We start from the raw sequence: 26,758 nt of genomic DNA on the forward strand, positions 1-26,758 counted from the left end.
ACGGTACCAGAGCAAAGTAAATCATGAGCACAACTGAGAGAGTTGGACATCTCAGCTTTACATTGTCAGTCGTTGTCAGAGGGCCCATGATACGAGATTATCACGATGTTGTGATACAATGTTTTTACAATTTAAAAAAATGTAACACTATCTTGAGTATTCTAATAACATGTTGTGATTAATTACATTTTTGAAACTGCATAATGTTCCAAAAGGAAAACTTTGTCAGCATCTGTTTTTATCAAATAAGATAAAGTTCTAGTCTGTTCATCTCGATCAAATTGATTTTATTCTTGCAAAATGGGATTGTTAAACAACCAACTGACCAACACAGTCATAAAAAGTTGCACCTCAGTACCAAAAATTTGAATTCATATTTACAATTTACAGGATAAAAGATTGATACTTAGCGTTCATGCATCAATACACTGTGTCACACAAAATATCACAATACTATGTTGTATTGTAACATTTGTTGTGTCTTCATGAGGAAACTGAGCTTTGTTTCCCACAGATGTATTTAATCAGGCTCAGCTCTGACTTGCATGTGGCAGCATGACTTCATTTTGACCCTGTCCCATTTAAATATGAACGTTTAGCAATCTAACATGTTATATAAAGCATGTTAACACAGGGCTACACATGTAACTGTCACCTTCCTCCTCCCTGACACGAAATTAAAGCATAAATTATTTTTTATGTTTTTTTTTTCAGATGCTGTTGTGGAGACTGTAGATCACATATTGACACTAATGCTGAGTATGTACAGCCATAACTTCCTGGAGCATCTGTACTGTTACCACTGATACAATCTGGTTTTCCTGTTGTATTTACTTAATATTTTTCTCCACAGTGCTCTGGGATATTGATTTTTTTATGGCGTTTGTGTGAATGCTGCTCCTCTCACACTGCCCAGACCTACAGAGTTAAAGACTTGCAGGAGCTGTTTATGTAAATAATCAAATACAGATGATACCTATTTCATTTTATGTACAATATTTACATTTATTTAAGTTTAATAATAACATGTATACTCTTCTCTGATGTCTGGGCTGCAGTGTTTCCCACCATACTCCCACTCATTATTTCTGTTTTTCTTTAAGTCTCATAATGCTCTGCTCTGCAATCGAACTGTTTAAATCAATACATTTCTTCCATTTAAATCACTTAACTGAAAAGGGTTATTTGGCGTCTCCACTCCTCCACAGCAGACTGCACAGAGTATGTTGGTTGGTGTGTATTGTCTTTCCTCTGGTGCCACCCTCAGGGCATTTTGTGCATTTTGCAACACGAGTACTGTCTTGATGTATGATGCTGTTCTGTAATCTCATATCATCTTACAATAATAACAGTTTTAGAAACATCTTACATTAGTGCCGAATGTTGGAGAATTGCAGCTTGATATTCAGCAACAGCAACATATTCTCCAACAAAACTTAATGGATAATAATTTCTATTCTTTTTCATTATATCAGTCCTAAAACATTTACAATAATATGATAGAATTGATTAAACATTGTACTATGTTTGTGTAATTACCACAGACAGTGACGATTACAGTTACATTTGCACAATGTGGTTAATATATGGACCTGTAGTTGATACAGTTGCTCAGAAGTGTTGTCTCTAAACTACCAGATACATGCAAACGCAAATCTGACATCATGTGGCACCTGCTGAGAATGCAAGTCTTTTTTTTTTTTTTTAATTCTAATAATGTCATGCAGGTCAATTGTGAATTGTCTCTGCCTCAAAATATATTAATTCCCCATTATTGTGTCTTGTATGAAAAACCTACAGTCAATTGTCATCACAATGCATACTTGTTTGTCCTGACAGTTCGTCAAAGATGTTTTTTTCTTGTCAAGGCAAAGTAATCCTGAAGACCATGATGACACATTAACATTTAATGTTGTTGTTGGATTGTCAGAGCCCAGTGGCTCTTCATGTTAAACTTTTACACTGTAAACATTACATTTTACACATACATAGCTCAAGAGGAAATTATTTTCATCCATGGCCTGTCCCCTAGCACCACCGTCAGGCCGACATATCAACCTTGAAATCATCTGCTGAATCAGGACTAGAAACTGTCATGTACTGTTGTAACCTCACCGTTAAAGCTGTGAGGACAAAAACATGTGTCATTTCATTCATTTATTTATCTTTTTCTCTTGCCGCCAGTGTGCATACTGTATACTGTATGCAGTATGTTCGTGTGTGTGTGTATGTGTGGCTTGAAGCTGATTTCCACACAGGTTAAATGTCTCAGCTTTAAGACGACAACCGCTTTAGGCAGTGAGCTGTTAACAAAATATTTGGTTCAACTTTGTCAGTGATGAATTACAGTGACTTTAATAGTTGAAGTTCAATAGAGCTACTCTTAAATCGGAGCAACTCTTACATCCACCTTTCCCCAGGTGCTAAGCTTAATTTACACATTTCAAAAATAAATGCCACTTTTATATGATAGCCTATCACTCATCGTATCATTCACATCAGGTCAGAGACACTTAAACTTTCTGTCAGCTCCAGTCGCCTGTGTCCCACTGAGAGAAAAGAACCAGTATAACACCTTAAAACTGCGGAAAAATGAATCGATGAGCCAGTTACACAGAAATAAAACTGTTTTCACCGAGAAAAGGCAACATTTTCTGTCATTATCTGGGGTTTGGTTGTAATTATCTGTTACAGATGTGTGACACTAAGCCTTTTTACACGGTGTGACTATAGGGAAGTGAAGATACAGTCCTGGATAATTAAATGCTCCTGAATAGAAATAACAGGATTCATCATTTTGCCAAATCAGCATGAACTCATTCTCACCCCAGAGTAACTTTAATCATTCTGCACAATCAGCACAATGTTTTAATGAAGGAGCTGCATGTGTGTTCTCTACAGGTCACATGCACACAGCACTTGCCAATGATCAAATGTAAAAGTAATATGTAACATTTCCCTGGCACATTACTTTAAATATTTGTTTTCTGAGTGCAAACCTGTTTAAACTGGTAAGGGTAAGGTATGTAGGTCGGAGAAATACTTGTACTGTAGCATGTGTCTGCCTGCACTGGTCTGTGTCCAACTCATTACACTAATTTATCTCATCAGCACATCTGGATTCATATTTGAATCTGTGCAACGGCGAGAAAGATCCTGCAGAAAGTCGACAGCTCAGCCTTGTATCCAAACCACTAAACCTAATTGGATTGAAAATGTTTGCAACTGTGCAGTTTAACTCAGGCTCCTTATCTTTGTAGAGAGCAGTTATTTTTACTCACTCCATCAGTCATGAAATCAAAACGTGTCAAAATATAATTAGAGCACCAAAATTAAAAATAATAATAATTATGAAACAGAAAGGTCAGTTTCAGAGTGAAATATGTTTTACTGTCTCTTCAGGTCTGTGCTCTTCCTCAGATTTCAGTCCAGAGTCCAGTTCCTCCGGTGGGCTTAGTCAGGCTGGTACGGTGGTGCAGCGGTTTGCAGTGTCACCTCACAGCGAGGGTTCAAACCCTGGGCCTGCATGAGGTCTCTCCATGTGGAGTTTGCATGATCTCCCTGTACCTCTGAGGCTTCCTCCCACAGTCCAAAGACATGCACACCAGGGGAGTGGTGACTCCCCCACCTTCACCCTGAGACCCAACACAAAAAAGTGGTATAAGACACTGAATGGATGGATGGATGGATGGGTGGACCCCAATCAAGGTACAAAAACATCTTTACAAGATACTCGAGAGAAATGGGAGGAACATGAGCTAAATTTCATATTGTATCATATAGCAGAGAGTGGGAATGTTTCTGTCATCTGAACACTCATAAAATACTGTTTAACTTTGTCATTATGGGGCACTGGATGTCGTCTGATGACTGCAGAGGCTTTATATAACAGATAAGAGACAGATTTACTCTGATAAATGATAACTGATACTGACGTCATGGTGGTTTAACACTAACGCAAATAAGTTCTGGGTTCGATTCCTGGGGACTTTCTGGGTGGAGTTTGCATGTTCTCCCCTGGGTACTCCGACTTCCTCCCACAGTCAAAACACATGCACATCAGGTTGAATTTGAATTTGAGTGTGTGCACGTTGTTCGTCTCTATATGTGTCGGCCCTCTCACAGACCGGTCCGAGGTGTTCCCGCCCTCATCTTGTGTCAGCTGACTGGCTCCAGCCCCACAGCGACCCTGCATGGATGTATAGATACTGGATGGATAACAAACCCAAACCTGTGGATGTTTCCACTACTACATGACTGTTGCTACATGCAGCTCATGACCTCTTAAGATTTAGATTAAGATGTACTTTATTTATCCCAGGCTGGAAAATTATTGTGTCACAGCAGCAAGCATTAACAAGTAAGATAAGAGGAAAATAGAATATAAAATATAAGCTACAAATGAGAAATGTACAAATGAATAAAAGGTAGTACGTACAAAAAGCTACATGTACAAAATGTACAACATACTTCATGTAATATACAACACACATACAGTGTTTTAGTTTGAAATGTGATAAACACTGAAACATTCAGACATGTTGCATTAACTCCAAATGAACATACAATACACCAAGTTTTTTTTGTAGTTTGACCAAACTGTTAACTCTCTAGGCTGAGAGATACCTGAGCCATCAAGGAACAGGGGGATGAAGACGGAGTTTAGTGCTAAGAAAAGGTCACAAGGTCAAACTCTATGATATGATTTTGGCTGTTAACCTCGGCCTGGCAGTCAGCAGCACTTACATAACACGGGTGGTATTTGGTTTGTGGCAGCAGAAAAATAGTGTTGTTGCTCTGGGAGATCAACACATTGAACCTTTGATGTTTCATCGGAGCAGTTGGGACTTGAGGCGATGTGATTAGGCGTTTGACAGATGAGTAAAATCATAAAGCAATTCTCTGTTGGCTCCTGCAGAGCCCGAAAAAAGCCGATAAAGCAGCGATGAAACAAACTTGCGTCAAGCTCCATTTAGCAGCTCGGCTGTTCTTGTGCTTTCAGTCATTTTTATCAGCACATGATGTAAAATAATACTCAAGTTTTACCTCCATTTTGTCAGCTGTCATAACCTACTACCCCAGTTTATCTCAATCTACTGATGAAGATCATGTGATGTTATGAAAAGTTCAAGAGCAGTGACTGTAGATGAGACTGTGATGTTGTTTGTTTGTTTGTCCTTTTATTAACTGGAGGTTTACACCAAGTTTTAATCGACTGTAAACCCATAAAAGAGACGCTGCAGTTTCCCAGGAGAGCGTTTCACTTCACCACATGGTGTTGCATGATTAGGAATCCAATCTGCAAGGGCATTTGTGTTGTCACTTGTTTTACTATCGCAACTGCTGACGGTTGAATTTGATTCTGTAGTCTGTGCCACAGAAAGCACTGGAGGGCAGCCACAGCTTTGTTTACCACTTTGGGTTCCTGCTCTTTTATTTTTTAAAGCACACGCTCACATGTGTGAAGCTGCATAATGAAACAGCATTATCAAAAAATCTGAGCTTTCCAACCCCGACGATGTGACAGGCATCGTTTCTCCTCTGTGCACTGTTATGTTGAGGTTATGTCATTTCTTGGCATGTTGCTCCTGCCCATCCACTCACATGCATTCCCCTTTCATACGGTTGATTGACTGCTACCCTGGCAGGACTAAAAGCTTACCTTGTGGCTGCGGGACTGTGTCTGTTTGTCTGAAGCTTCACGTGTTTGAACCCATCCCAGCTCCAGGGTGCGTGTGTGTGTGTGTGTGTGTGTGTATTGGCTGGGAGGGAAAAGGTAACGCCGTGCTCCCCTATATAAAGGGTTGTTCGACAACAGACCTCCAGATCTTCATCCACGCTCCTCTCCCTCATCCTGACTCTGCTCCTCAGTGACTATGACTCTGCTGCTGACAGTGCTGGGAGCTCTGCTCTGCTCCCTCACTGTTTCTTCTGAAATCATGCCGCAGGCAGACTTCAACTTACAGGCGGTAAGACACACTACCATGTAATTTTATATTAGTTAGAATATAGCTTTTTTTTTCTTTTTTTTTACGATTTAAACCTCACATTTGGGTCAGCTGCAGCCAGATGTGGCAGAAGAGAAGAGATTTTGTTGTTTGAGATTTCAGGATCTGTAGTAGCATGTGAAATATCCAAAATTCTTAATTAATTAATTAATTACGGTCGATGCTCATTTTTAATGATGTCAAGAGCACAAAGAAAAATTTAAAGATATTAAACACTTGAAGGCAAACGTAGAATTAGCTAAAAATAGGTAGATGTAAGATTATTTGACGTTGATTGATATATTTGTTTGGAATTCCATAATATTCCGTCACTTTAAGCAGTTGTCTACTTAAATTTGTTGTATATTTGCATCATTTTTGCATAAAGAAACATGGGATTAATGGTAAAAAAAAAAAAAAAAAAAAAGAAGTGAGAAATCAACTTTTTTAAAAAGATGAAATATAATTTCTTCTCAGGAAATGTTTGTAAAAATCTAAATGTGTTAATAGGATGGATGGCCACACTGGATTAAATAGATAAGAGAGCTTCAGTAGATCTGTCTCCTTTTTTAGTAACAGAGTGAGAAGCAGCAGGAACAGATTGATATACTGAACGGTGCAAACACACCACACACTGAGATTGAAGACATAAATTGATTATTAATATAAAACAAAGATCCTCAGGTCTTCATCCTCTGCACCTGCTCCTGGTTATTACCTGAAACATTGTGTAAAAGGAGGTCACAGTGTAAGTTAAACATGGCTTTATTCTGCCTTGTGTACCCGCAGGTGGCAGGAAAGTGGTACCTGATTGGATTTGCCACTAATGCCCAGTGGTTCACCCAGCGCAGAGCCAGCATGAAGATGGGCACCACCATGTTGAACCCGACTGCTGATGGGGACCTGGACATGTCATACGCCAGCCTCTCGTGAGTGCAAAAGGACACACAAGGAGAAAGGAGAGTAAACAAAAAAAAAAAAAAAGTGATGGAAGATGGAAAACTAATATTTGACGGATGTCTTTGCAGAAATGACGGCTCTTGCTGGAGGATGAACAACCTGGCCAAGAAGAGCGATGTGCCCGGGAAGTTCACATACGCAAGTGAGCGTGAGTCCACCTTTAAAGCGCAGACACCGTGCAACACACTCACAATTAAACCACGCGTGTGTGTGTGTGTGTGTTTTTCTGCTTTGACATGATCGCATCTCTCCTCCTCCTCCCTGTGGACAGGCTGGGGCAACATGAACGACATGCGCATGGTCGACGTCAAGTACGACGACTACGCTCTGATTCACACCATCAAGACCAAGGGCAGCGACGTCACCGTGGTCAACAAACTTTACGGTAAAGTCGAGACTTGTTGTGATGCGACAATTTGTTCAGTCCATGTTAAACTTGTGCAGCAGATTAACACAATGTGGTGTGTGTGTGTGCGTGTGACAACAGGTCGTGGAGAGGATCTCAGCGCTGATCTGATGGAGAAGTTCAGGCAGTTCTCCCTGGAGACAGGGATCCTGCCTGAAAATATCGCTGTCCTTCCAAAAAATGGTATTTTTTTCTGATTTAATTTTATTTTAAATAATTTAAAGGAGAAAAAAAAGTGTTAATACGAATATCATCTCTCACTTTAACTCCTCTCTTCTGTCCCATCTCTAGCCGAGTGTCCACCTGCCTAAGTCTCTTTCCTGGTCATCATGTCAGTGATGGCGTCTGAAGAGCTTCAGCATTATTGTGAATCCCTACATCTATCAACAACTGAGAAAATACCTTATGTTCACTTCTCTCTTTCAACTGTTGCATTAAGAAAATATCTGATGCCATTAAACATGATGTAATAGATGCAATACTTTGCTTTTGTACCTCAGCACCATCTTTAAAGATCCTCTGCAGACGTATCCTGTTCATATAAAACACTCTGCCTGGAAACACTGTGCCGGTGATAATTTTTCTGCAAAACAAAAAATCAACTACCTGGTTAAAAAAAACGTTTTCTTTTCTTGAAAAATCCAGGATCTATGAGTATACAATATTGTTTATTTCATAAAAAAGTTTAAGTGTGCGCGCACTGGAGGCTTCAAGTATCCACATTACACATTATACTGAACCACAACTGATATCACAAAACCATGCTTGTACATACTCGTCTCTGAGGTTCCCTGTGGCGTTTCTGTCCTGCAGTGTAGAAGCATGTGGAGTTGTTGTTTTTCTTTTCTCTCCATGTATGGGCTGCTGTTTCATCATCAGGCTCGTGCATGGAGACATGGACACAAGTCGGGTGTGACGTTCAAAGACATTCAGCTACACAGGCAGGAAATAAGAAGCTCCAACACATGGATGTAAACAATTCAGGTTTTGAGAATTTATGACTGGAGGAAAAAACCCTGAATATAAAACATTTGTCAGAACTTAAGGACATGAAATGTTGTTATTGTGTATCAAAACTCCACAGGGCACCTTTAAAACTCAGACTGAAGCTGTTCTGAGCTGAATGTGATCAACTAAAAGACAAAGAGCTAAAATACTTTGCTTTTATTACCTTTTTTAACAAATACGTTGAAGTACATCCATAACAACACAGTTCAGATTTCCTTTTTATCAAGTGTTTACATCTACACGCTTTGTACAGATTTGTATACAAAACAATAATTTACGTCCCATAGAAGTCTAGTTACACTTAACTATACAACAACTTGTAAATGAAATAAATATAAAAACAGAAATGATCACCGGTGATAACAAAAATGTAAAAAGCCATAGTACAAGTACACCACCAGCACCTGTCTTCTGAAGTTGCATCTAAAAAGATATACATTTTCCCTTCCTACTGGCAAAAGTACATCTGTGTTGGCCAAAGTAAAGAGTTCAGTCCATAGGTTGGTAACAGGAGCACCAGATATACTGTATGAGTCCTAATCAGGCCAGAGGGTTATAATGAGACACAGATTTTTTTTCTTTTAAAACCAGTCAGTATTGTTTCATACTGATGCTTATGGATTATTCTCAATTCATATGAAATACAGGTTTGTTCATAGATAAAGAAACCATCTGTACGAACAGCTTGTCATCAGTAATAAGGTCGAAAACTAAACATTTTTCTCCTCATCATCGCATAAATCACCGTTTCAAATTCATGGGATTTCACTCTGCAGGTAGCATTAGTAGATTTAAAAAAAATACTGTGAGCCAGTGTTTCACCTCTGCTGCTTCGGGCGGGGGTGGGGTGGGGGTATGTTCTGAGCAACTTACAGCAAAAAACACTGAGCAACTCAAAACGGAAACATCAGACACGACGTGTGTGTGTGTGTGTGTGTGTGTGTGAGATAATCCAGTGACGGTGTGTGATGACCGCAGTGTGACACAGGTGCATATGTGAACTTTTATTCACTACCATGACACAACCACTACTTTTACTGTGTATTCTGTGTTAATTCGACGTATGGCAGCCCCCTGCTGACAAAACTAAGAATGATTGTTTGTTTTTTTTGTTTTTCCCCTCTCCTCTCGGTGCTGTACGCCACCGTCCGTGTGTTTCTGTGTTTTTGTTAACACAACAAAAAGCATTATGTTACAGAGTGGTGGGGTTCAGAGCACCAGGAAGCACAACAGATGCTTTTTTTGTCACTCTCTCTTTGTCACCATCTCTCTCTCTTTCTCTTTCTCTCACACTCACGGTTACCATACATGAATTGAGTACTGCATTTATCATGATTTTTTTTTTTTAAACCAAGATGGCAAGTGCTACTGGGAAACAGGTTGCTAATCCTTAACTGCTGCATTTAGTACATTTCAACAAAATGATGCAAACGTTTTGCAAACTACACTTCAGTTTTTGAGACAAATAATTAGGACCATTGTGACTGAGAACTGATTGCTGCCTGCAAAAATCAAAAGAAATGTGTATCTACAAAGAGACATCCGCACAATCTGCCATGCACACTGTCACCAGCAAAGGGACATGCAGTTAAAAGTGCAAGTCTACAGAGGGGGTTCTGTTGCTAACTCTTGACGGAGCATTAATGTTATGTACATGTGTATACATTTCCGAACAAACATTAGGCTATCAAAAAAAAAAGAAAAGAAAAAAAAAAGAGCAAAACAACAGAACGGACTAAGTGCAGCACGAACACGCACCACGTTATTTCAGTGTGAGAGGTGCTGTGCTGAGGGGTGCAGTGATTGGGGGGTGTGATGGTTTGCTTCGACATTGTTCTTTGCTGTGGCACAGTATTTGGCTCGGTCAGAGTCACTCCGCCTGCACCACGTCCTTGTGGTGACGCATGATATGCTGGTTCTTCTCCGATGGTCGCCGGAAGCCTTTCGAACAAATCTCGCAGCGGTGCGGATAGTCTTTCGTGTGGATGGAGATCACGTGCCGCTTGAACCCCGAAGCGTCCCCGGTGCTGTAGTCACAGTACTGGCACTGGTAGATTCTCCGTTCTTTCTGTCCTTTGCCGATAACGACAGTCACGCTGCTGGCTAGGCTGGCTGCACTGACTCTAGCGGGAGGACCGGCGGCGGCCGACCCGCTGGGTGCAGACTTTTTAGGCGTCACTACGGGAGTGTGCGTCTCTGTCCTCTTACCCTCGCTCTTTTCGGGAGAAGAAGCCTGTTGCTCCTTTGTGTGGACAGACAAGATATGGCGACTGAGAACAAAAGGGTCTGCAATTTTAAAGTTGCAGTGCCGGCACTGGTGGAGTTTCTTGGTGCGGTGGGAGACCGAGTGCTTCTTGAGTTCAGACGGCCGGTGGAAGCCTTTCCCACAGACAGCACATTTGTGTGGGTAGTCCTTGGTGTGAACAGATATGATATGGCGTTTCAGGTCACTGGAGTTGGAACTTTTGTGATCACAGTGGGCACAATGGTGGGTCTTATTCTCCTCGTGAGTTAGTCCGTGCTGCATCAGCTCCTCCTCCTCGGCGAAGGTCTGGAAGCAGCGCTCGCATTTGTATGGCATCTCTTTGCTATGCTTGGTCTTGATGTGCGTCTTGAGATTGGAGGAATCGGCCGACTTGTAGTCGCAGTACAGGCAGGAGTACGGCTTCTCGCCCGTGTGCGTGCGCATGTGTTTCTTCAGCTCCGAAGGATGCCTGAAGCCTTTCCCGCATTCCACGCAGATGTGGGGGAAGCTTTTACTGTGGACAGCCAACAAGTGCCGATTGAGCAGCCCTTGCTCAGCAGTTTCATAATCGCAGAACTTGCATTTATGCATCTTGGTGGGCGGCGGGGGCGGCTGGTTCTTGGGCTCCCGGTGGTGGTGCTGCAGTCTGTGGGAGAACAGCGCCGACTGCTGGTGGAACTCCTTCCCGCACATTTCGCACTCGAAGGGAGCCTTGCTGCTCAGAGCGTGCATCTCCATGTGGTTGTGGAGGCTGGCTTTCTTGTTGGTGGTGAAGTCACAGTCTGTACATTGGTACTTTTTCCTGGTCAGAACGTCCTGGTGGTGGTTCTTGGTGTGGCGTTTCAGGAAGCCCCGTGACTTGAACTTCTTACCGCAGAGCATGCAGGGGTAAACTGTCAGTGGCTGACCATACGGACCGATGATGATGGCTGGAGAGGGAGGAGGAGATGACAGCTTCAATCACAGTGTTTAAATCCACATACCACATATTCAACACACAAAACAATCCTAATACAAACAACTGATATTAATGGTCGATTTAATCTAGATATTAATAATTATCACTGCTCACGTAATCAATTCTTGATCCTTGTAGGGAAACAAGGAAACAGTGAGGTTATCATTGTTCTGTAACTGCCATGGCTTCACATGTGGGAATAAAAATATCTTGAATGATATATAGATACCATGTAGGTTTAGGGAATCTAAAAAAAAACTAAAAACAGAAACATTTTAAATGTGCAGTGTGGCACAAAAACAAGTCCTCAATATTAGAAGCTTATGTTGATGTATAACATTAAAGTGGTAATTTATAAACAACTTGCCCACAAGATGCAACTGTCAGGGAGGTACAGACAATAAAGTGCTGATAAGCCTGTGCCAAGGACGTTAGATAAGTTTAACTGAGAGCGTCTGGAGAGAAACATCTGAACATGTTGTGCTGGTACGCAGCCTTGCTGACACACCACTACATGGTCACACTGTGTCAATACAGCCTCCTGTGTAATCAGCAGCGGGAAGTGGTACTGCTCGACAAAAGGGGCAAATAACCAAACAAATGGCAGCTGTTAATCTTTGACCACTCAGAAGAAAACACAAGTGAACTAAATTTTCTGTTTTTCTTTCAAATCATTTTGCACTGTGATCACACCTAGTGTTTATTTCCTCTTGATCTTGTTTCTTTTCCTCTTGTTCCCCATCCTCTGTGTTGCTCTTACCTGTCTGCACCTGCCGAGGCTCCGACCGTCTCTTGCTCTTGTTGCGTTGTCGGTTGATTTCGTCGACCCCGTCCGACTCGTCGATGTGCAGCAGTGCGCTGGCTGCACCGTTGCGATTTTCACAACTCTCGCTGTCCTCCGCACCTGTGAGAGGAACAACGATGTGTCTTTACCGCAAAAAACACAAAACAAAAACAAACAAACCAAAAGCAGCATCTTGCAAAGCTTAAAGCTGAGACACTCAGAGGCCTGGTTGCTGCACAGGCTTCAAGTGTTGTTTTTAAAAGCAATTTAATAGACAGGGGGTGCTGACCATAAGCAGCTGCCCAGGCCACAGGCATGAAGTCCTTGCTTAGAGACACACTGTCATACGAGCGGTCGTGAGTTACTGGCTCTTCGCCTCCTACCACCACCTCCATATAAACCTCATCAGTCACCTTCGACCCACCTGTAGATGAGCCCAACATGTACAAAACCAAAACACTTCTGACGTTTAGTTTCATGACAGTGGCCCCCGCTCGTCAGGCGTCGGCGACTCACCGTGGTTTCCTTGATTGTGATGAGAATCCCCGACGGACATGTAGACCATCTTCTCTCTGAGCGTTTGGCCTGAAGACTCCGTTAACGCCACGCTCTCCGTGTCTCCATCGCTGATGTCAACCGATTCTCCTGCAGAATTAAAGAAGAAAAAAAATTTAATCCTTACACCTTTGATGCAAATGTTAGCCCTCAAACTGCAAACAATGAACTACCACAACTTGTCAATGACCTTTAAAAAGAGACTGTTTTTCTAATCCGAAATGACCATTTACAAAAAAATGTTTTGCAAGATAAAAGAAATGATTATATGCACTTTGTGGTTGATGTAACAGAGACATCTAATAGAGGCAATCACTACTACTTGTAATTCAGGGCTGAAGGTTCACTGTGACTCACCCATATCATCCTCTCCTGAATCAGCCTTGAAGATGTACACCTTGATCACCTCCTGCCCATCCTCATCCTTCTCCACTTCCTGGTCCTCCACAGCTCCCTCCACTGTTACCTCCGTTCCGTCCTCAGACACCATTTTACCGGCTTCGTCCACTAGTGAGACACACACACACAAACATACAAACACCATATTTGATTCAAGGTGTTCGAGCTTGTGACAGTGTCAGTTCTGACATCAGGATGTACAACAGCAGCCTCAAATAAGTGAGGCCTTGGCTTCAAACACTATATCAATCTGCTTTTTTTTTTAACAACCGTGGTGTTTTTAATATTTGTATATAACTATTTATAACTTTAATTATTCTTTTGATTATATGCTTTTCTTTCTTTTATTATCTGCTTTTACTATCTGTTGTAACACCTGAATGTCCGATTAATAAAGTATTGTTATAACATGCCAACATGAGTGCTTCATGTATATTTATATTCAGTCTGGAATTAATTGTATAATTTCCCATACTACCGGTATATCTACACATATTGAGCCCAATCTCAGTTAATACATTTGTCTAAATACTCAGTAAATGTCAAATCAAAAGCCTGCGCACACCGACTCCAGATAATATTACCATGTTATTATATCACTAAATGGTAATGACAGTCGATTTCATTTCAGTAGCACTAGTGGAGCAGTCGGCACTGCTGCAGTTATTCCAAAAAGAAAGAGACTGACTTATTGTGCTAATTCTGTGTCCACTCATCACAGATGTTTCACATTCATTTGCTGAAGTAGCTTCACCACAGCAGCGAGGGGACTTGACAGTGTTACCAATGTGTCAACAACACTTCTTCACTGAAAAATACTGTAACCTCTCAACCTTCCCAGAAACTGAAGATGAGGTTCTGGCTAAATCTGACACCTTGACTTAACATTAATTAAAGATCGCTGCCCTTGATGTAAAAATAAAATACATTCATTAACTAACAAAACTTTAAGTGGAAAGACAAAAATCATCGTCTCTGACACAGTAACCTTATACCTTTATAAATCCAATACAAGCACTTTTTAAAATTGTGCCATGTAAACACAGTTCACACTCAAATCTGTCTATCCGTTCACATGTATTATTTTGAATCCATTTCAAGTTTAAGACACAACATGATCTCAGGTGATAATGCACCTGTGATCACTGCCAAGAACACCAGAGGAGGAACTAACTGCATTTCAGCAGCTTATTTACAACACTAACGGTCAGTGCCAGCTAGTGTGAGTGGGTAGCAATACACAACAAAACACAAAACACACGACTGAAGCAGGTCATTTCACAATAATTGCACATTTAACATTAAAATCCAATCCCAGCGCTGCAGAGAAGTAAACTTACAGGATATCATCAGATAATCTCCACAGCCGTCCTGGTCATCCTCCTGCTGCTCTGGGTCCAGCCCATCTTCAGGGATGTCTCCCATGGCAACACCTTCCTCCTCGCCCTCCAGAGCCATCACGCAGGTCTCTACGGCGACATCTTCGTCCTCGTCGCAGTGCACGTACTCAGACACCACATCCTCAACGGCATCCTGGATGACGAGCTCGTCTGGGGCAAATCTGTGAACCGCCATGCCTTCCCCCTCGCCTTCTGACACCAACACAGTCTCTTGAAGCTCCACAACAAACTCCTGCCCGCCGGCACCACCCTCATCTGGAAGAAGCAGGACAACCCGGTTAAACCTCGAGAGCATCTGTATCTGCACTGTGGCCTGATGTTGTTGCTCACATCTCAAAACCACGCTTATCACATCTCACCTACACCCACAATCATTCTTGATGTAATAAAAAAAAAAAAAAAAGAAGAAGCACGATATAAGGATGGCTAATTACCCGATCCGTGTAAGATTATTTTAGGCTCCTCAGAATGTATTGCAAGCCTGGTGACATCCTCATCCATTGTCCTTGCACTGCATTTGTTACTGGACAGCTGAAAGCAGAGGATGAAAGTCTGTGGTGAGCAAAGTTGTTAAATAAAAGAAGAATCATAAAACCCCAGCAATGTCAGACATTCATTGATTAGTTATTGACCATGTTACTGTTACAAATATATCACATCCTCTCACATTATGTCATGTAAATTAAGTGGTTCTTTTCTTTTGTGCTTACACAGTTGACTGGACAAATGCACTGCAGACCGTTTCCTCACACACACGATGTAGGCCTATTAGCAGTGTAGTAATATGTGTTGATATGTGTCTTGTGATGTGTGCACTAGAGCAATGAACCTCAAGTGAATTAATCCACCCCCACACAAGGAAATAAAAAAATAAAATAAATAAAAATCATGTGTTCAAGGTTATTATTGTGATTTAAAACTATATAATCTTTATGTGAATCACATCACACAAATCAACCTCTACTCAGTCAACCCACAGATAGTTAGGTACATTTATTTGTCGGATGCACCAAAGAAAAGCTACAATGAGCTTGTTTACTTTTGCTTATTAAAGAAACGCATGCAGTGTGTCTCAGTGTGGTCAATTTCATATAATGTGAATTACATGATGGAGAGAAAACTGGGATGATGTTGCACAACTACTGCTGCCTGAACAATTACTTCCTCCTATATATAAGAAACACAATGCTGCTTGAATGGACAGACTGCAAACCTCTGGCAACAGCAGGGCTATTAACACATGCCCAGAATAATTGTCATACAGATCCAAGTGTATGATCAAGATATTCTGTAAAATTTGGCCCCTATTCCTCCTGGATTATAGTGGTACTACACAAACAACCATTGTTGTATTTTGATTACATTTTGATTCACATTATTTGTTACTGGGATGCACTATTTATGATGGATAAGTGCTGAGGTGTAAATAATGTTGTGCAGTACAGACATACAACTTCTGGGAATGTCCTTTTGTTGTTGTTGTTGTTGTTGTGTATATTCTGTTTTCTGTGACATGGCCTCCCGCCTTTTTTTTCTAGATGAAATTGTTGGTTTGTTTGCGTTGATTCATATATTTGTGCATTTTGGCATGTGTGATGATGTTGTGCTGCATATGTGTGAAGAAGCAGAATTGTGAATTTGTCTTCCTTAGATGATGTGACAGACCGCTCTGCTTCTGTCGTGCATGGCACAGACTTCCCATCTGATGCCGCCTGGACTATGGTTGTTATATTGTTTGTGTGAAAACTAATAAAAGACACAGATCAATAAATAACACCTAACCATTATAACGTGCTATTCCTGAAGTCCAACAAACTGCTCCGTCTTACATGAAGCCGCAGAACCAGTTTCTCTGTGGTGGTTTTCACATTACATTACAAACTAGACAAGTTTACTTGACTGCACTCACTGTGAAGAAGTGACCAAAATGTTGGAGGGTAGATAAAGATCAGTAACCAAATTAAATCACTTATTACAGAATCAATGTATGCATTGTTGCCTTGTGTCTGCGGCAAAGGAAGTAAACTGATTAAATGACCAGTGGCACAACTGCCAAGACTGCATCATCACTACTTCAGCTACCTGTATCAAGTAACACATTTCCCCCCCAGACAACACAACACAGCACATCTATCACATGGATGCAGGGGAGACAATGTGCGACAGGAGCCTCGCTGTCATACAACCAGGTGGAGGGGGAGTGGGGGGCACAGAGATGTAAACAGTGGTGTGGACGATGCAGCCGGGGTGCCATTTAATTTCCACTGAGTGTACCATCCCCCACCTCTAGGTGAAAAAAAAAGAAGAAGCATAAGATGACAACGGTGTGTCTGTGTGGGGATGCGGGGATCATTCACTACACAGTAACACAAGCAGGCTGGAAACACACGTTTAAAAACCTCCGCGACCTAGCATCTCATTCATGCAACAACACTATACACAGCGTCAAAGCCGTCGGGATGATTAACGGCAATGTCTTCAACTGACCACTGAAGAACCGTTAGCGCCGAATAAACCGCAAAGCAAAGCCCGACTGCCCACACATGTAAATACCCAACAGATAAATGCACCGAGAGACGAGCAAGAGAGAGATTAAACGTAGTAAAGGGGAAAAAATAAAGGGGGGAGGTTGCGTTAGGTCTGCACTAATGTGGCTAAACCGGAGGAGGGCTACAAGCACACTCCTTCTCTACAACCGATTTTCATCACACCAGCATCCGCCATTTTGTTAGCATAGGTTCTGAACGGATGCTAATTCCAACACCAACTCAAAATCACCCCCCGTTGCTGAGAGACGTTACCTGCGCTGCCGCTGGAGCTAAACCGAGTTCCCGGCGTTCTAATCCGTTAGAAACGGCGGCCATCGGTGACGAGCAGCGGACACACAAAGCCCCTTTACCGGGCAGAGCTGGTTAGCTAACCGGACAGGCCCTGAATTGCCAATCACGGCCTCTATCAATAGAGGGCCTGGGCCTGAGAAGAAAAGGCCCAGCCCTTTGCGGCCTCTCTCGGTGAGAATAAAGAAATAAATTCAAACGCTACATTGCATGCAACAACAAAGAGCGGTGGACGAGCACAGATGCAAACATGGCTCTGCAAACGGGCGGAGCGAAAACTAAAAAAAAAAAAAGTCCCGCGTACCAGATTCGTGCTGCAGGGATGGCCTCCGTCCGCTCCTCGGCTTCCCAGGCCGCCTGTTCCCCCAGACTCGGGCAGGATTCAGTCGGGAATTTTGTGTTATTTGGGCGGGCCGGAGAGGAGCAGAGAAGGAGGGGTTAGGGGTTGTTTCTGGAGCTCCGCTGAAAGCAAAGCAGGACGTCTGGAGCCAGATCTTGTCATGCTACAGCCCCCCGCTCCTCCAGCTCCGAGGCCGCCGTCAGCACGACACGTCACAGCCCGAGAGCGGCAGGAAAATGCGGAAGAGTTGCGGTGGAAATCACACCGGCAGGAACCAACAGGCCATGATCTGAAGACTACTACTGTTCAACAGGGCTTTGTCAAACCGTGCCGCCGCCGCCGCTGCTGCAGTGTTAATTATAATTAGTTCATGCTCCGAGGATGGTGTGACTATAGTAAGAGGCAGAGGACTGCTTCAGTTCCCCCGCACACTGCAGACTCTCACAGGCAGCGGTGACTGAGGTGGTCAATGAAAGGTGATTAAACTATGACCTCCACTCGTAGCATCCAACATTTAAACAAACCGCCCACTAGTTATTAATGGAAGACACCATTACTGTATCACTGTCATTCAACCTCTGGATGCACAGACAATTGAGCTGCTTTGATTTATATAACTTTATCACAACTTTAACAAGCAAAAATAATTAGAAAGTTCTGAGGAAGATTATGAAAACTTTTGATGCAAGGGTAAAAATAAAAAAAATAATAAATCCACAGTTTTTTTTTAGGTACAAGAATATATTTACTCAAGCACAATTTGATTTTTCCACATCTCAGAGGAACATATCAATGTTATTTTGTGACTATATTAACTTCACTAATTCATATGTAAGCTATACAAAGTAATAGCTTTGTGATAACACACAATAGTACATATGTTTGATACTTTGATTAAATCAACTACATGTAAACAAGTTTGTTCCTGTTAAAATGTAACTTCAACATTAATGCATCAGCAGTAGCCTAATAATCCAGAATTTTATTACACACAACATTATAACAATTACAGGGACTGTTTTGCTGACAAACTTTAAAAATTAATTGAGGATCATTTTCAACACATGTGTTTTACTTGCGATACAGAGTAGGCTACCTTTACATATGGTCTTGCTACTTAATCAAAACATCTGAAAACTTTAGGGTAATGACTCTAGGGTAATGACTTTCTCTATACTACAATATGTATATATTTGCAATACTACAATCCAAGAGTCACTCTTTATTTCAGAAGTTATTTAATAATGCATTTGTTGTGATGACAATGCAAAACAAAAACACACCATCTGCAAACTTTAGTTACAAGATAAAAGTAAGAAAATCATGAAATAATATTTTTTTCATTTTTGTAACTTTTCTCAAATCTATGTAGAATTTTACATTTACAGGAGTGTAAAAAATCATTCAGATTAAACAATGTTTGCAGTAGTAAAAGCATAGCTATTCTCAAAGTTCAATTTTCATTCACTAATTAGTATAAATTTTAATTTTAGATTAACTGAAATTGGCAAACGCAGTTTATTATCAAAGGTAACAGCTGATTGATAAATCTGGGAGTCAAATCACTGGCCAAACAAAACATCACCAACAGTCAGTACACGTCAATTAGCTGCAAACTCTACTTGGCAGACATTTTCAGCAGATCGTCCTTTTCAATCTCAAAGAGACGCCAGCCCTCTTCAGAGGAGAGGTCAGCTGCTCCTCTTCGCTTGTAGAACTCAATGGACTTTGTGTTGTTTTCTGCTACGATGAAGTGCATGCTGCTGCACCGAGTCTTCACGGCCGTCTAGGGAGAGGAAAAACAAAATGAATTTTAATTACAGGACGATAACTGAACACAGCTGAAATTTCTCTGCAAAGAAGCTTTAACCGTACCTCACTTAAATCCTTCAGGATTTGTGATCCGATGCCAAGACCTGGTGCAAGATTAAATGTACAGGGTGCAATTAGTTTATATGAAATGACCCTCATTACGAAACCTTAAGGCTGCAACTTATTAACCTTTACCACCATCACATAACAGCACATGGCAACAGCCTTACCTCTGAAGTCCTGCATGACATAGAAGTCTTCCAAGTACAGCAGCTTTCCAATCCATGGGTCATATGTGAAGTAGTACATGGCAAAGCCAATCACAGTGTAGCCTGTTTGGAAACACAAAAAGTTGAGCTTTAAGGAAATTGGGGGGGAAATGTGACTCTCGGATTGTGAAGTGCTTTGTATCAGAGATTCGCTCTTACCATCTGAACTCTGCTCTTTTGGGACTTCCGCGACCAAGCAGTGGTAAAACGGATGATCTCCAAAACCATCTTCAAGTAGTTCTGTAAGTGGGATGTGACTTTTTAAGAATACATTAAAACCAAGAACATTTGTTATAAAGATCCAACCAAATACAAATGTAAAATAAGTGTAGACTAAACTGAGCTATGTACCTTTCTCCGTCAGCCTAACCTTCTCCTCCATTTCCTCAAATTTCGCAAGTTCCTTAAACGCAAAAACGAAAGAAAACCAACACATTTTGCTTTAAACTAGAACTACAATTACAGATAGTAGAACAGCAACAATATATTTGCTCAAATACCAGACTTGAACATTTGACCTACCTTTATGAGTCGCAAGATATCGGGCACATCTCTGGGTTCAGCTGTCCGTAATATAAAATTGGCCATTTTCTCTTTTTACCCCTTTTTCCTTTGCTTACAAGTCCTCTGAATGTGAACAAAAGCAAAATTTGTTTCTTCATCCGCTCCTCAGGAGTTCACCCCCCATAAATGAATTGGGAAAACCAGCAGAAAAACATTGGCTGTGTCGCACAGAGTGAAACAACAGCCTCGGTAACTTCTCTTTTATGTATCTCAAGGGGAGGCAAGCTTGCTCATTAATCCATATATGGTCAAAGAGCAACTTTACATCCTCTTTCTTTTCTTCTCAGTTGACTCCTTATCTCCCTGTCATGACTGTACTTCATTTGTATGTTGTTAAAAAGGTAAATATTAACCAGACCTGGAAAAAAACATGACCAGAGCACTTAACTCTCTGTGGACCGGAGTAAAGAAGAGCCCATACGTGAAAGAGGAAATTTAACATTTAAATCTTAACAAATTGCTCCTCAGTGATGCCACACAGATACAGTATATACTGTATATATATGCTTTTGCTCTGTAAACACAGGAGCAACGGTTTGCACTGCTGAGATTTAACAGAAAATCCTTTATTGCTCATTCGACATGGTGCTCATGCTGGATTGTACCTCAAGGAACAGAAAACAAGGAAAGTGAAGTTGGTATTGAGGTTATCAACTGTGCCAGGAACGAGACGGTGATAGATGAACTCCTGAATCGGCAGCTCAGAGTCTCGGCTGTGACTGGAGGACGTTTTAGTGTGACGGACCTTTCAGTTAAATGACATCAAACTTTGTCTGTGATTAACCTCGATAGTCTGCGATGAGTCACTGACCCTTGACTGTTTGGTGTGCAGCTGCGATGTCAACATATCTTTTAGTGACACAGATCAGAGTTGGTGTTTTCATGATGTTCTCTAAAGAGACTCTGTAACTGCATCTGATTGACCTGTTCAACAACATTTTTCAAGGACAAACCTCACTTGCAAACATTAGCTGCAGCTCTAGTACAACTCTAGATAGTCTGCCTGCATTTGCAAGGCCCTGTTACATAATATAGTCAATAAATATGTATCATATTATAAAAAGCAGATTGTTGATAACGTCAGTCATGCATTCTTTGCTAACAGTTCAGTGCTCATAATCAGTGTACCTGTGCTCAACCTGCAGAATTGTTTGATGCATTTCCCAGTGTTTATTTTACTGCACAGTCATTTCTCTATGTCTCTGTCATTTAGGACCAAGTAGGGATGTGATGTTAACTAACTTTTGTGAAGTGATGTTGCAGCATTTTCTCAGAATTTGCAGCTGCTTCTCACACAAACTCCAGTGCAAACTTATTTGATTCTTTCAGCAAATGCTTAAGGAGAGTCATGCGTGACGGGCAGAGCCTGGGGCGAGTTTCCAAGGTAAGACCGGTGAGACGTGTACTCTCTGTAAAGCACTCATTTTACCTTCTAGCAAAACTTAAAACAAACACTGTGACCAGTACAACAAATACTGTGACATTGATGATGATACTTACATTTCTTTCCTTCTTTATAATCAGCTGCTGTTCTAACCGTCTGGCAGCTGCTGGGTGAATTCACATCAATGACAGCTGTTCATTCCCAGTGTGATGCCATGTTTGAAACTTGCAGTGCTATAACTGAACCAAAACTGTCAAGGGAATCAACCAAACAAGCATTTTATGAAAACACATTTTATTTGGGCTTTCAGTAAGTGGTGGACTTCACAGACTGGGTAAACAGAGACGCAGATCAGTTCGATTTATCAAAATACTTCAGCTTGCCTGAAGGATCGGGAATGATCTGTGGGAAAGAGAGAATTGAATTAGTGCACTGGGAGTATTTGATGATAAGTATTTTGATGATAAGAATCACATTAGACAGCAGAAAATATACAACACACCAAAAAACACAATTTGATTAATGTAGAACCCTGACAACAAACGAGACAGATTGTGTGTATCCTGGTTATTGTTTAGTTTTCCATTTCACAATGTAAATTAGCCTGTGGCTACAATCCGGCGTGTTTACGATTGTTTTCGTCCATGAACTCGCATTGTCCCATTTTAAAAATAAATTGAATTGAATTGAATTGAATGTTTAAGAAGCAGTATTTGCCACTGCTCATGTATTTTGCCATAATGCCAGAAATAGCTCTTTTCTGCAGCTTGTTCTGAGACCTTTCATCCTAATTCAGGCAACACTCACAGCTCACTTAACTTCTGTCTTATATCTGCATCTGAAGTCTTTATTTTTATTTTATTTTTTACAAATCAGACAGCGTGTTGCTTACACAAGGGCAGAATGTGTTATTGCTATCTGGACAGAGGCAGACTGGTCTACAGATACATGGCACACTGAGATCTTCCATTATGTGCAGGACAGTAACCAAAGATCTATGTGATACTCACTGTGTCACTGCCTGGTTTCCATCCTGCTGGACACACTGTAAAAAATGACATAAAAACAGCTCAGATGAACAAAAAACAAAAACCCTGCTGCTGCATTACAACATTGTAGCCACAACAATGAATAGATTTCAGATGTTAAACTATAAATTAACCAATGAGCTTCTTGTACCTTCTCCGTGCTTGTCAGTGTACTGGAAGGCCTGGACAAGTCGCAGAGTCTCATCCACAGATCTTCCTACTGGAAGATCGTTCATGGTGATCTGCCTCAGGATGCCTTTGTTATCGATGATGAACAGTCCCCTGAGATGGACACATTTGGACAGGTCAGATTGAAGCAGGATGTAGAGTGTTAAGAGTTATACGTCATTGTGTGTTGTGCACCTCATATAACAAGACTGAATGGATGTAGTGAAAGTGTACCTAAGTGTGTGTCCCTGGTCCTCCAGATAGACTCCGTAGTCCTTCGCAATCTGGTGAGTGAGATCTGACAACAGAGGGATTTTCATTTGTCCAAGTCCACCCTGCTTCCTGGGCGTATTGATCCTGTTGAAAAAGAAGATTTAGAGTGAAGCTCTGAAACACAAAATAATTAAAACACTGGCAAAGAAAAATGTAAAAAAAAAATGTAAAAAAATCATGTAACACCATCTAAACCCTTCTGTAATTATTAGGTTTTGTCTGAAGCTTGACATCACGTAGGTTAATGGGGACAGCGCTCTTACCAGGCCAGGTGGGTGAACTGTGAATCCACTGAGCAGGCGACCACCTCTGTGTTGATGGCCTGAAACTCATGCACGCGATCGCTGAAGGCAATGATCTCAGTGGGGCAGACGAACGTGCTGCAAAAGAAACAGAAAATGTACCGGTGCTCTGTATCCTGTGCAGCATCCAACAATATAAATGATGAGGTGATTCAGTGGCGTGCGCCTCAGCTGTTACTCACAAATCCAGCGGGTAGAAGAAGAAGACGACATATTTGCCTTTGTAGTCCGACAGCTTCAGCTCCTTGAATTCACCGTTGATAACAGCTGTTCCTTCCCAGTGTGGAGCAGGCTTTGAAACTTGAATAGAAAGACACACAAATGTTTCATTGATAAACCTAGGATAAAAAAAAAACTGTAACTATAATATTATTACAGATCCAGTTGGACATACATTTTGAGACTGTTGTTTGTTTTGATTGTGATAATTTTTATGATCAGTGTTTGGTCAATAAAATGTCTGACTCTGAGCACAACACAGTAACTCATGGTCATAGAGTTGTTTTGCTAGGCCAACTATACAAAACCCCCAAAATATTAGAAAATAAATCATATAAAATAAAGAGTGGCAACAATTACACATTTTAAAAGCTGGAACCTGAGAATACATTTTTTTATTTGATTGTTTTTAATTAACTGTTTCAGCTCTATGTACTGCATTTAAAAAAAATAATGATTTCCTGTTTTTTGTTTTTTGTTTTTTTAATGTTTTATGTCAAACACTTGTTATTTCCAGCTTCTCAAATATAAATATTTAATGCTTCTCTTTCATGTCACACATGACAGTAAACTAAATATCTGAGGGGTTTGTTTGTCTGAAGACTTCCAGACCTCTGGCTGTGGGAATTTATAACCTGTTGTTTTCACCATCTACTGATGTTTTATGGCAAAAGTGAATAACACATTATGAATGTTGATCGATAAAGACAATAATTTAAATTGTGAATTTAAAGTTGTGATAAATAAAAGACATACATAATTAATATTTTACTTAAAAAAAAAAAAAAAAAAACTTAACCCTCTTTACCACATTTGGGATCATTCATTTTATGGCAATTCTTCTCCTGAGGTGGTTGGCTCAGTTTTTATTAGTAGCACAGTGAAACACTCAGGTACTGAAACATGGGCTTAATTCTCACACCTCATGACGACACGTGACAAACAGACAAACTGTGTGTTGACCTGAGGTACTACAAACTGACTCTGACTCTATTAGGTTTGTTTACAACACTTCATATCACATGACCTCACAGATGATGACTGGGTGAGGTTGGTGTGAGCCTGTGATAGTTTCTCACTTCTCAGTGTTTCTGTTATTTTAGTCCAACCCACTTTAATCTGTATGAACCAGTGTTGGAGCTGGGCCATGTGAGGGGAGAGGGGGAGGGAGAATGACGTGTCCTAGTAAGTCTGATACAGAGTAAAAGGCCTAAAGTGTTGAATATGAAGTCATATGGTTATGGATTAAACTACTGCACATGGGACACGGTAGAGAGCAGAAGCTGCACGCAGACACACACAGTCCTGCAGAGTTTGTCCTCCAGGCTGAGCTGAGCTGCATGAGGCTGCAGCAGCTGTCACCAAGAGGAGAGGAGAGGAGCCACAACAGGAAACCAGTGCACATTTAACATTAAGCAAACAATAAAGCAGCTGTGAGTGAAAACAAGAGGAAGAGGAGGAGAAGGAGGACACTCACTCTTGGCTTTGCTGAGGTGCAGGGAATGGTCAGACACAGGAACACGGAAAGCCTCCCCGGGATAGACGTGTCCTCCCGCGTAGTTGTGACACTGGGAGTTTTTCGCACCTTCCTCTGCAGATGTGACAGAGGAGGTGGCGAGGAGGAGAAGGAGCGGGAGGAGGAGAGAGGTGCACAGAAGAAGCTGCTGCTGCTTCAGACTCGTGTGGGAAAGAAACTCCATTGTGTCGTCCCTCTGCGAGCACGTAGCCACTGGCCGCCGCTGCGTTTGGTTTCAGCCTCTGGTCAGGAGGAGGATGTTGAGGAGGCTGCCTCTTCCTCCGCTGCTTCTTCTTCAGTCAAGTTGTGCAGCAGCTGGCGTCCTCGTGTTGTTGCATTACCGCCACCTCCTGGAGCTAATTAGCTGCTGATGCTCACTGCTTCACCAACTAGTCATAAATACAGCCAATAAGTAAATGCATGATTGCCACCTGCCATGAACTCCAGATATTTGCAGGTTCTCCTCAGTCTCTTCATGTACAGCGGGGTGTCAAACATGCGGCCCGTGGGCCAGAACCGGCCCTGCAGAGGGTCCAATCTGGCCCCCAGGATGAATTTGTCAAGTGTGAAAATTAGAAATTGCACATATTTTTTATCAAGAAATTTCAGGTGGTTTATAATGTGTTTGGTAAAAGGATAGTTCAGTAACTGTAAACATCTTATTAATGTACTAAAACAGAGGAAAATCTCAATTTTTAAAATATATTTTAAGGTTATTATTTTTCTGGTCCGGCCCACTTGAGATTAAATTGTGCTGTTTGTGGCCCCTGAACTAAATTGAGTTTAACATCCCCGATGTACAGGATCACTGTGGCTTCTTTTTTTTTGTTGTTGTTGCAATATTACCATCCTCATCCTCTTTTATGTTTGAGTCTCCCTTATTATTTTATGTCACAGAAGTTATTGCAGAGGTGCCAAGTCAACTCTATAATCATTTCATGAGAATAAAATTAAGAATAAAGTACACAACAAATCTGAATCTATTCATTCTTCATTCAAAACTACAGGGCTGTAATCATACAAACATCCAGGTGGAGTTACTTATGCAAAAAATGCACATCACATTGTTTATAAATGCTCAGAAATCACAATTATGATCCCTCTGTCTCTCTGTAGTTTCACCACTTCTAAAGCAGCAACATGTCTCGGTCTTTGTTAATTATACTTTGCAGCCTGATCTCAGATGTGCACTTAATTTAGACTCGAACAGACTTCCAAAGACAACTTTAGCAGCGTCCTCATGACCGGTGACTTGGATACTTTATTGAAGTCACTTGACTTGAGCCTTCACACCCTAAATGAGCCAGAACAACCTCATCTCATTGAGGATCAGAAAACGCAAAT

General features: G+C 41.2%; 4 protein-coding genes across 5 annotated transcripts; 1 reads left to right on the plus strand and 3 right to left on the minus strand.

Annotated features, from left to right (window-relative positions):
- Positions 1 to 5,837: 5,837 nt before the first annotated feature.
- LOC310997377 (lipocalin) lies at positions 5,838 to 7,550 on the plus strand (the record flags this gene model as incomplete). Its single annotated transcript, XM_083987052.1, has 5 exons — positions 5,838 to 5,969; positions 6,777 to 6,916; positions 7,016 to 7,095; positions 7,219 to 7,332; positions 7,435 to 7,550. The coding sequence occupies exons 1-5, from the start codon at positions 5,877 to 5,879 to the stop codon at positions 7,548 to 7,550; spliced, it is 543 nt and encodes a 180-aa protein (XP_083843178.1). The 5' UTR covers positions 5,838 to 5,876.
- A 937-nt stretch (positions 7,551 to 8,487) lies between these two features.
- Positions 8,488 to 18,318, minus strand: LOC310997140 (zinc finger Y-chromosomal protein 1). Of its 2 annotated transcripts, XM_083986786.1 has the most exons (8): positions 17,844 to 18,318; positions 15,137 to 15,233; positions 14,643 to 14,957; positions 13,261 to 13,410; positions 12,865 to 12,993; positions 12,638 to 12,772; positions 12,325 to 12,468; positions 8,488 to 11,535 (listed from the first exon to the last, which is right to left on the minus strand). In XM_083986786.1, exons 2-8 carry the CDS (start codon positions 15,201 to 15,203, stop codon positions 10,232 to 10,234), a joined length of 2,244 nt encoding a protein of 747 aa, XP_083842912.1. In that variant the 5' UTR covers positions 15,204 to 15,233; positions 17,844 to 18,318; the 3' UTR covers positions 8,488 to 10,231. The 2 variants fall into 2 exon arrangements, with proteins under 2 accessions (XP_083842912.1, XP_083842913.1); XM_083986787.1 differs by lacking the exon at positions 12,638 to 12,772 and having other exon boundaries at positions 8,489 to 11,535; positions 17,844 to 17,914.
- Positions 18,319 to 18,611: 293 nt separating this feature from the next.
- LOC310997111 (diamine acetyltransferase 1-like) lies at positions 18,612 to 20,821 on the minus strand. The gene is made up of 6 exons (XM_083986724.1): positions 20,483 to 20,821; positions 20,312 to 20,363; positions 20,120 to 20,200; positions 19,922 to 20,023; positions 19,755 to 19,795; positions 18,612 to 19,665 (listed from the first exon to the last, which is right to left on the minus strand). Exons 1-6 carry the CDS (start codon positions 20,546 to 20,548, stop codon positions 19,498 to 19,500), a joined length of 510 nt encoding a protein of 169 aa, XP_083842850.1. The 5' UTR covers positions 20,549 to 20,821; the 3' UTR covers positions 18,612 to 19,497.
- Positions 20,822 to 22,185: 1,364 nt separating this feature from the next.
- On the minus strand, positions 22,186 to 25,698 carry prdx4 (peroxiredoxin 4). Its single transcript, XM_083985923.1, has 7 exons — positions 25,376 to 25,698; positions 23,862 to 23,979; positions 23,641 to 23,757; positions 23,339 to 23,461; positions 23,088 to 23,218; positions 22,919 to 22,953; positions 22,186 to 22,310 (listed from the first exon to the last, which is right to left on the minus strand). The coding sequence occupies exons 1-7, from the start codon at positions 25,596 to 25,598 to the stop codon at positions 22,260 to 22,262; spliced, it is 798 nt and encodes a 265-aa protein (XP_083842049.1). The 5' UTR covers positions 25,599 to 25,698; the 3' UTR covers positions 22,186 to 22,259.
- Positions 25,699 to 26,758: the final 1,060 nt, after the last annotated feature.

This window comes from Trachurus trachurus (assembly GCF_905171665.1).
Source record: "Trachurus trachurus genome assembly, chromosome: 14".
NCBI classification, from domain to species: Eukaryota; Metazoa; Chordata; class Actinopteri; order Carangiformes; family Carangidae; genus Trachurus; species Trachurus trachurus.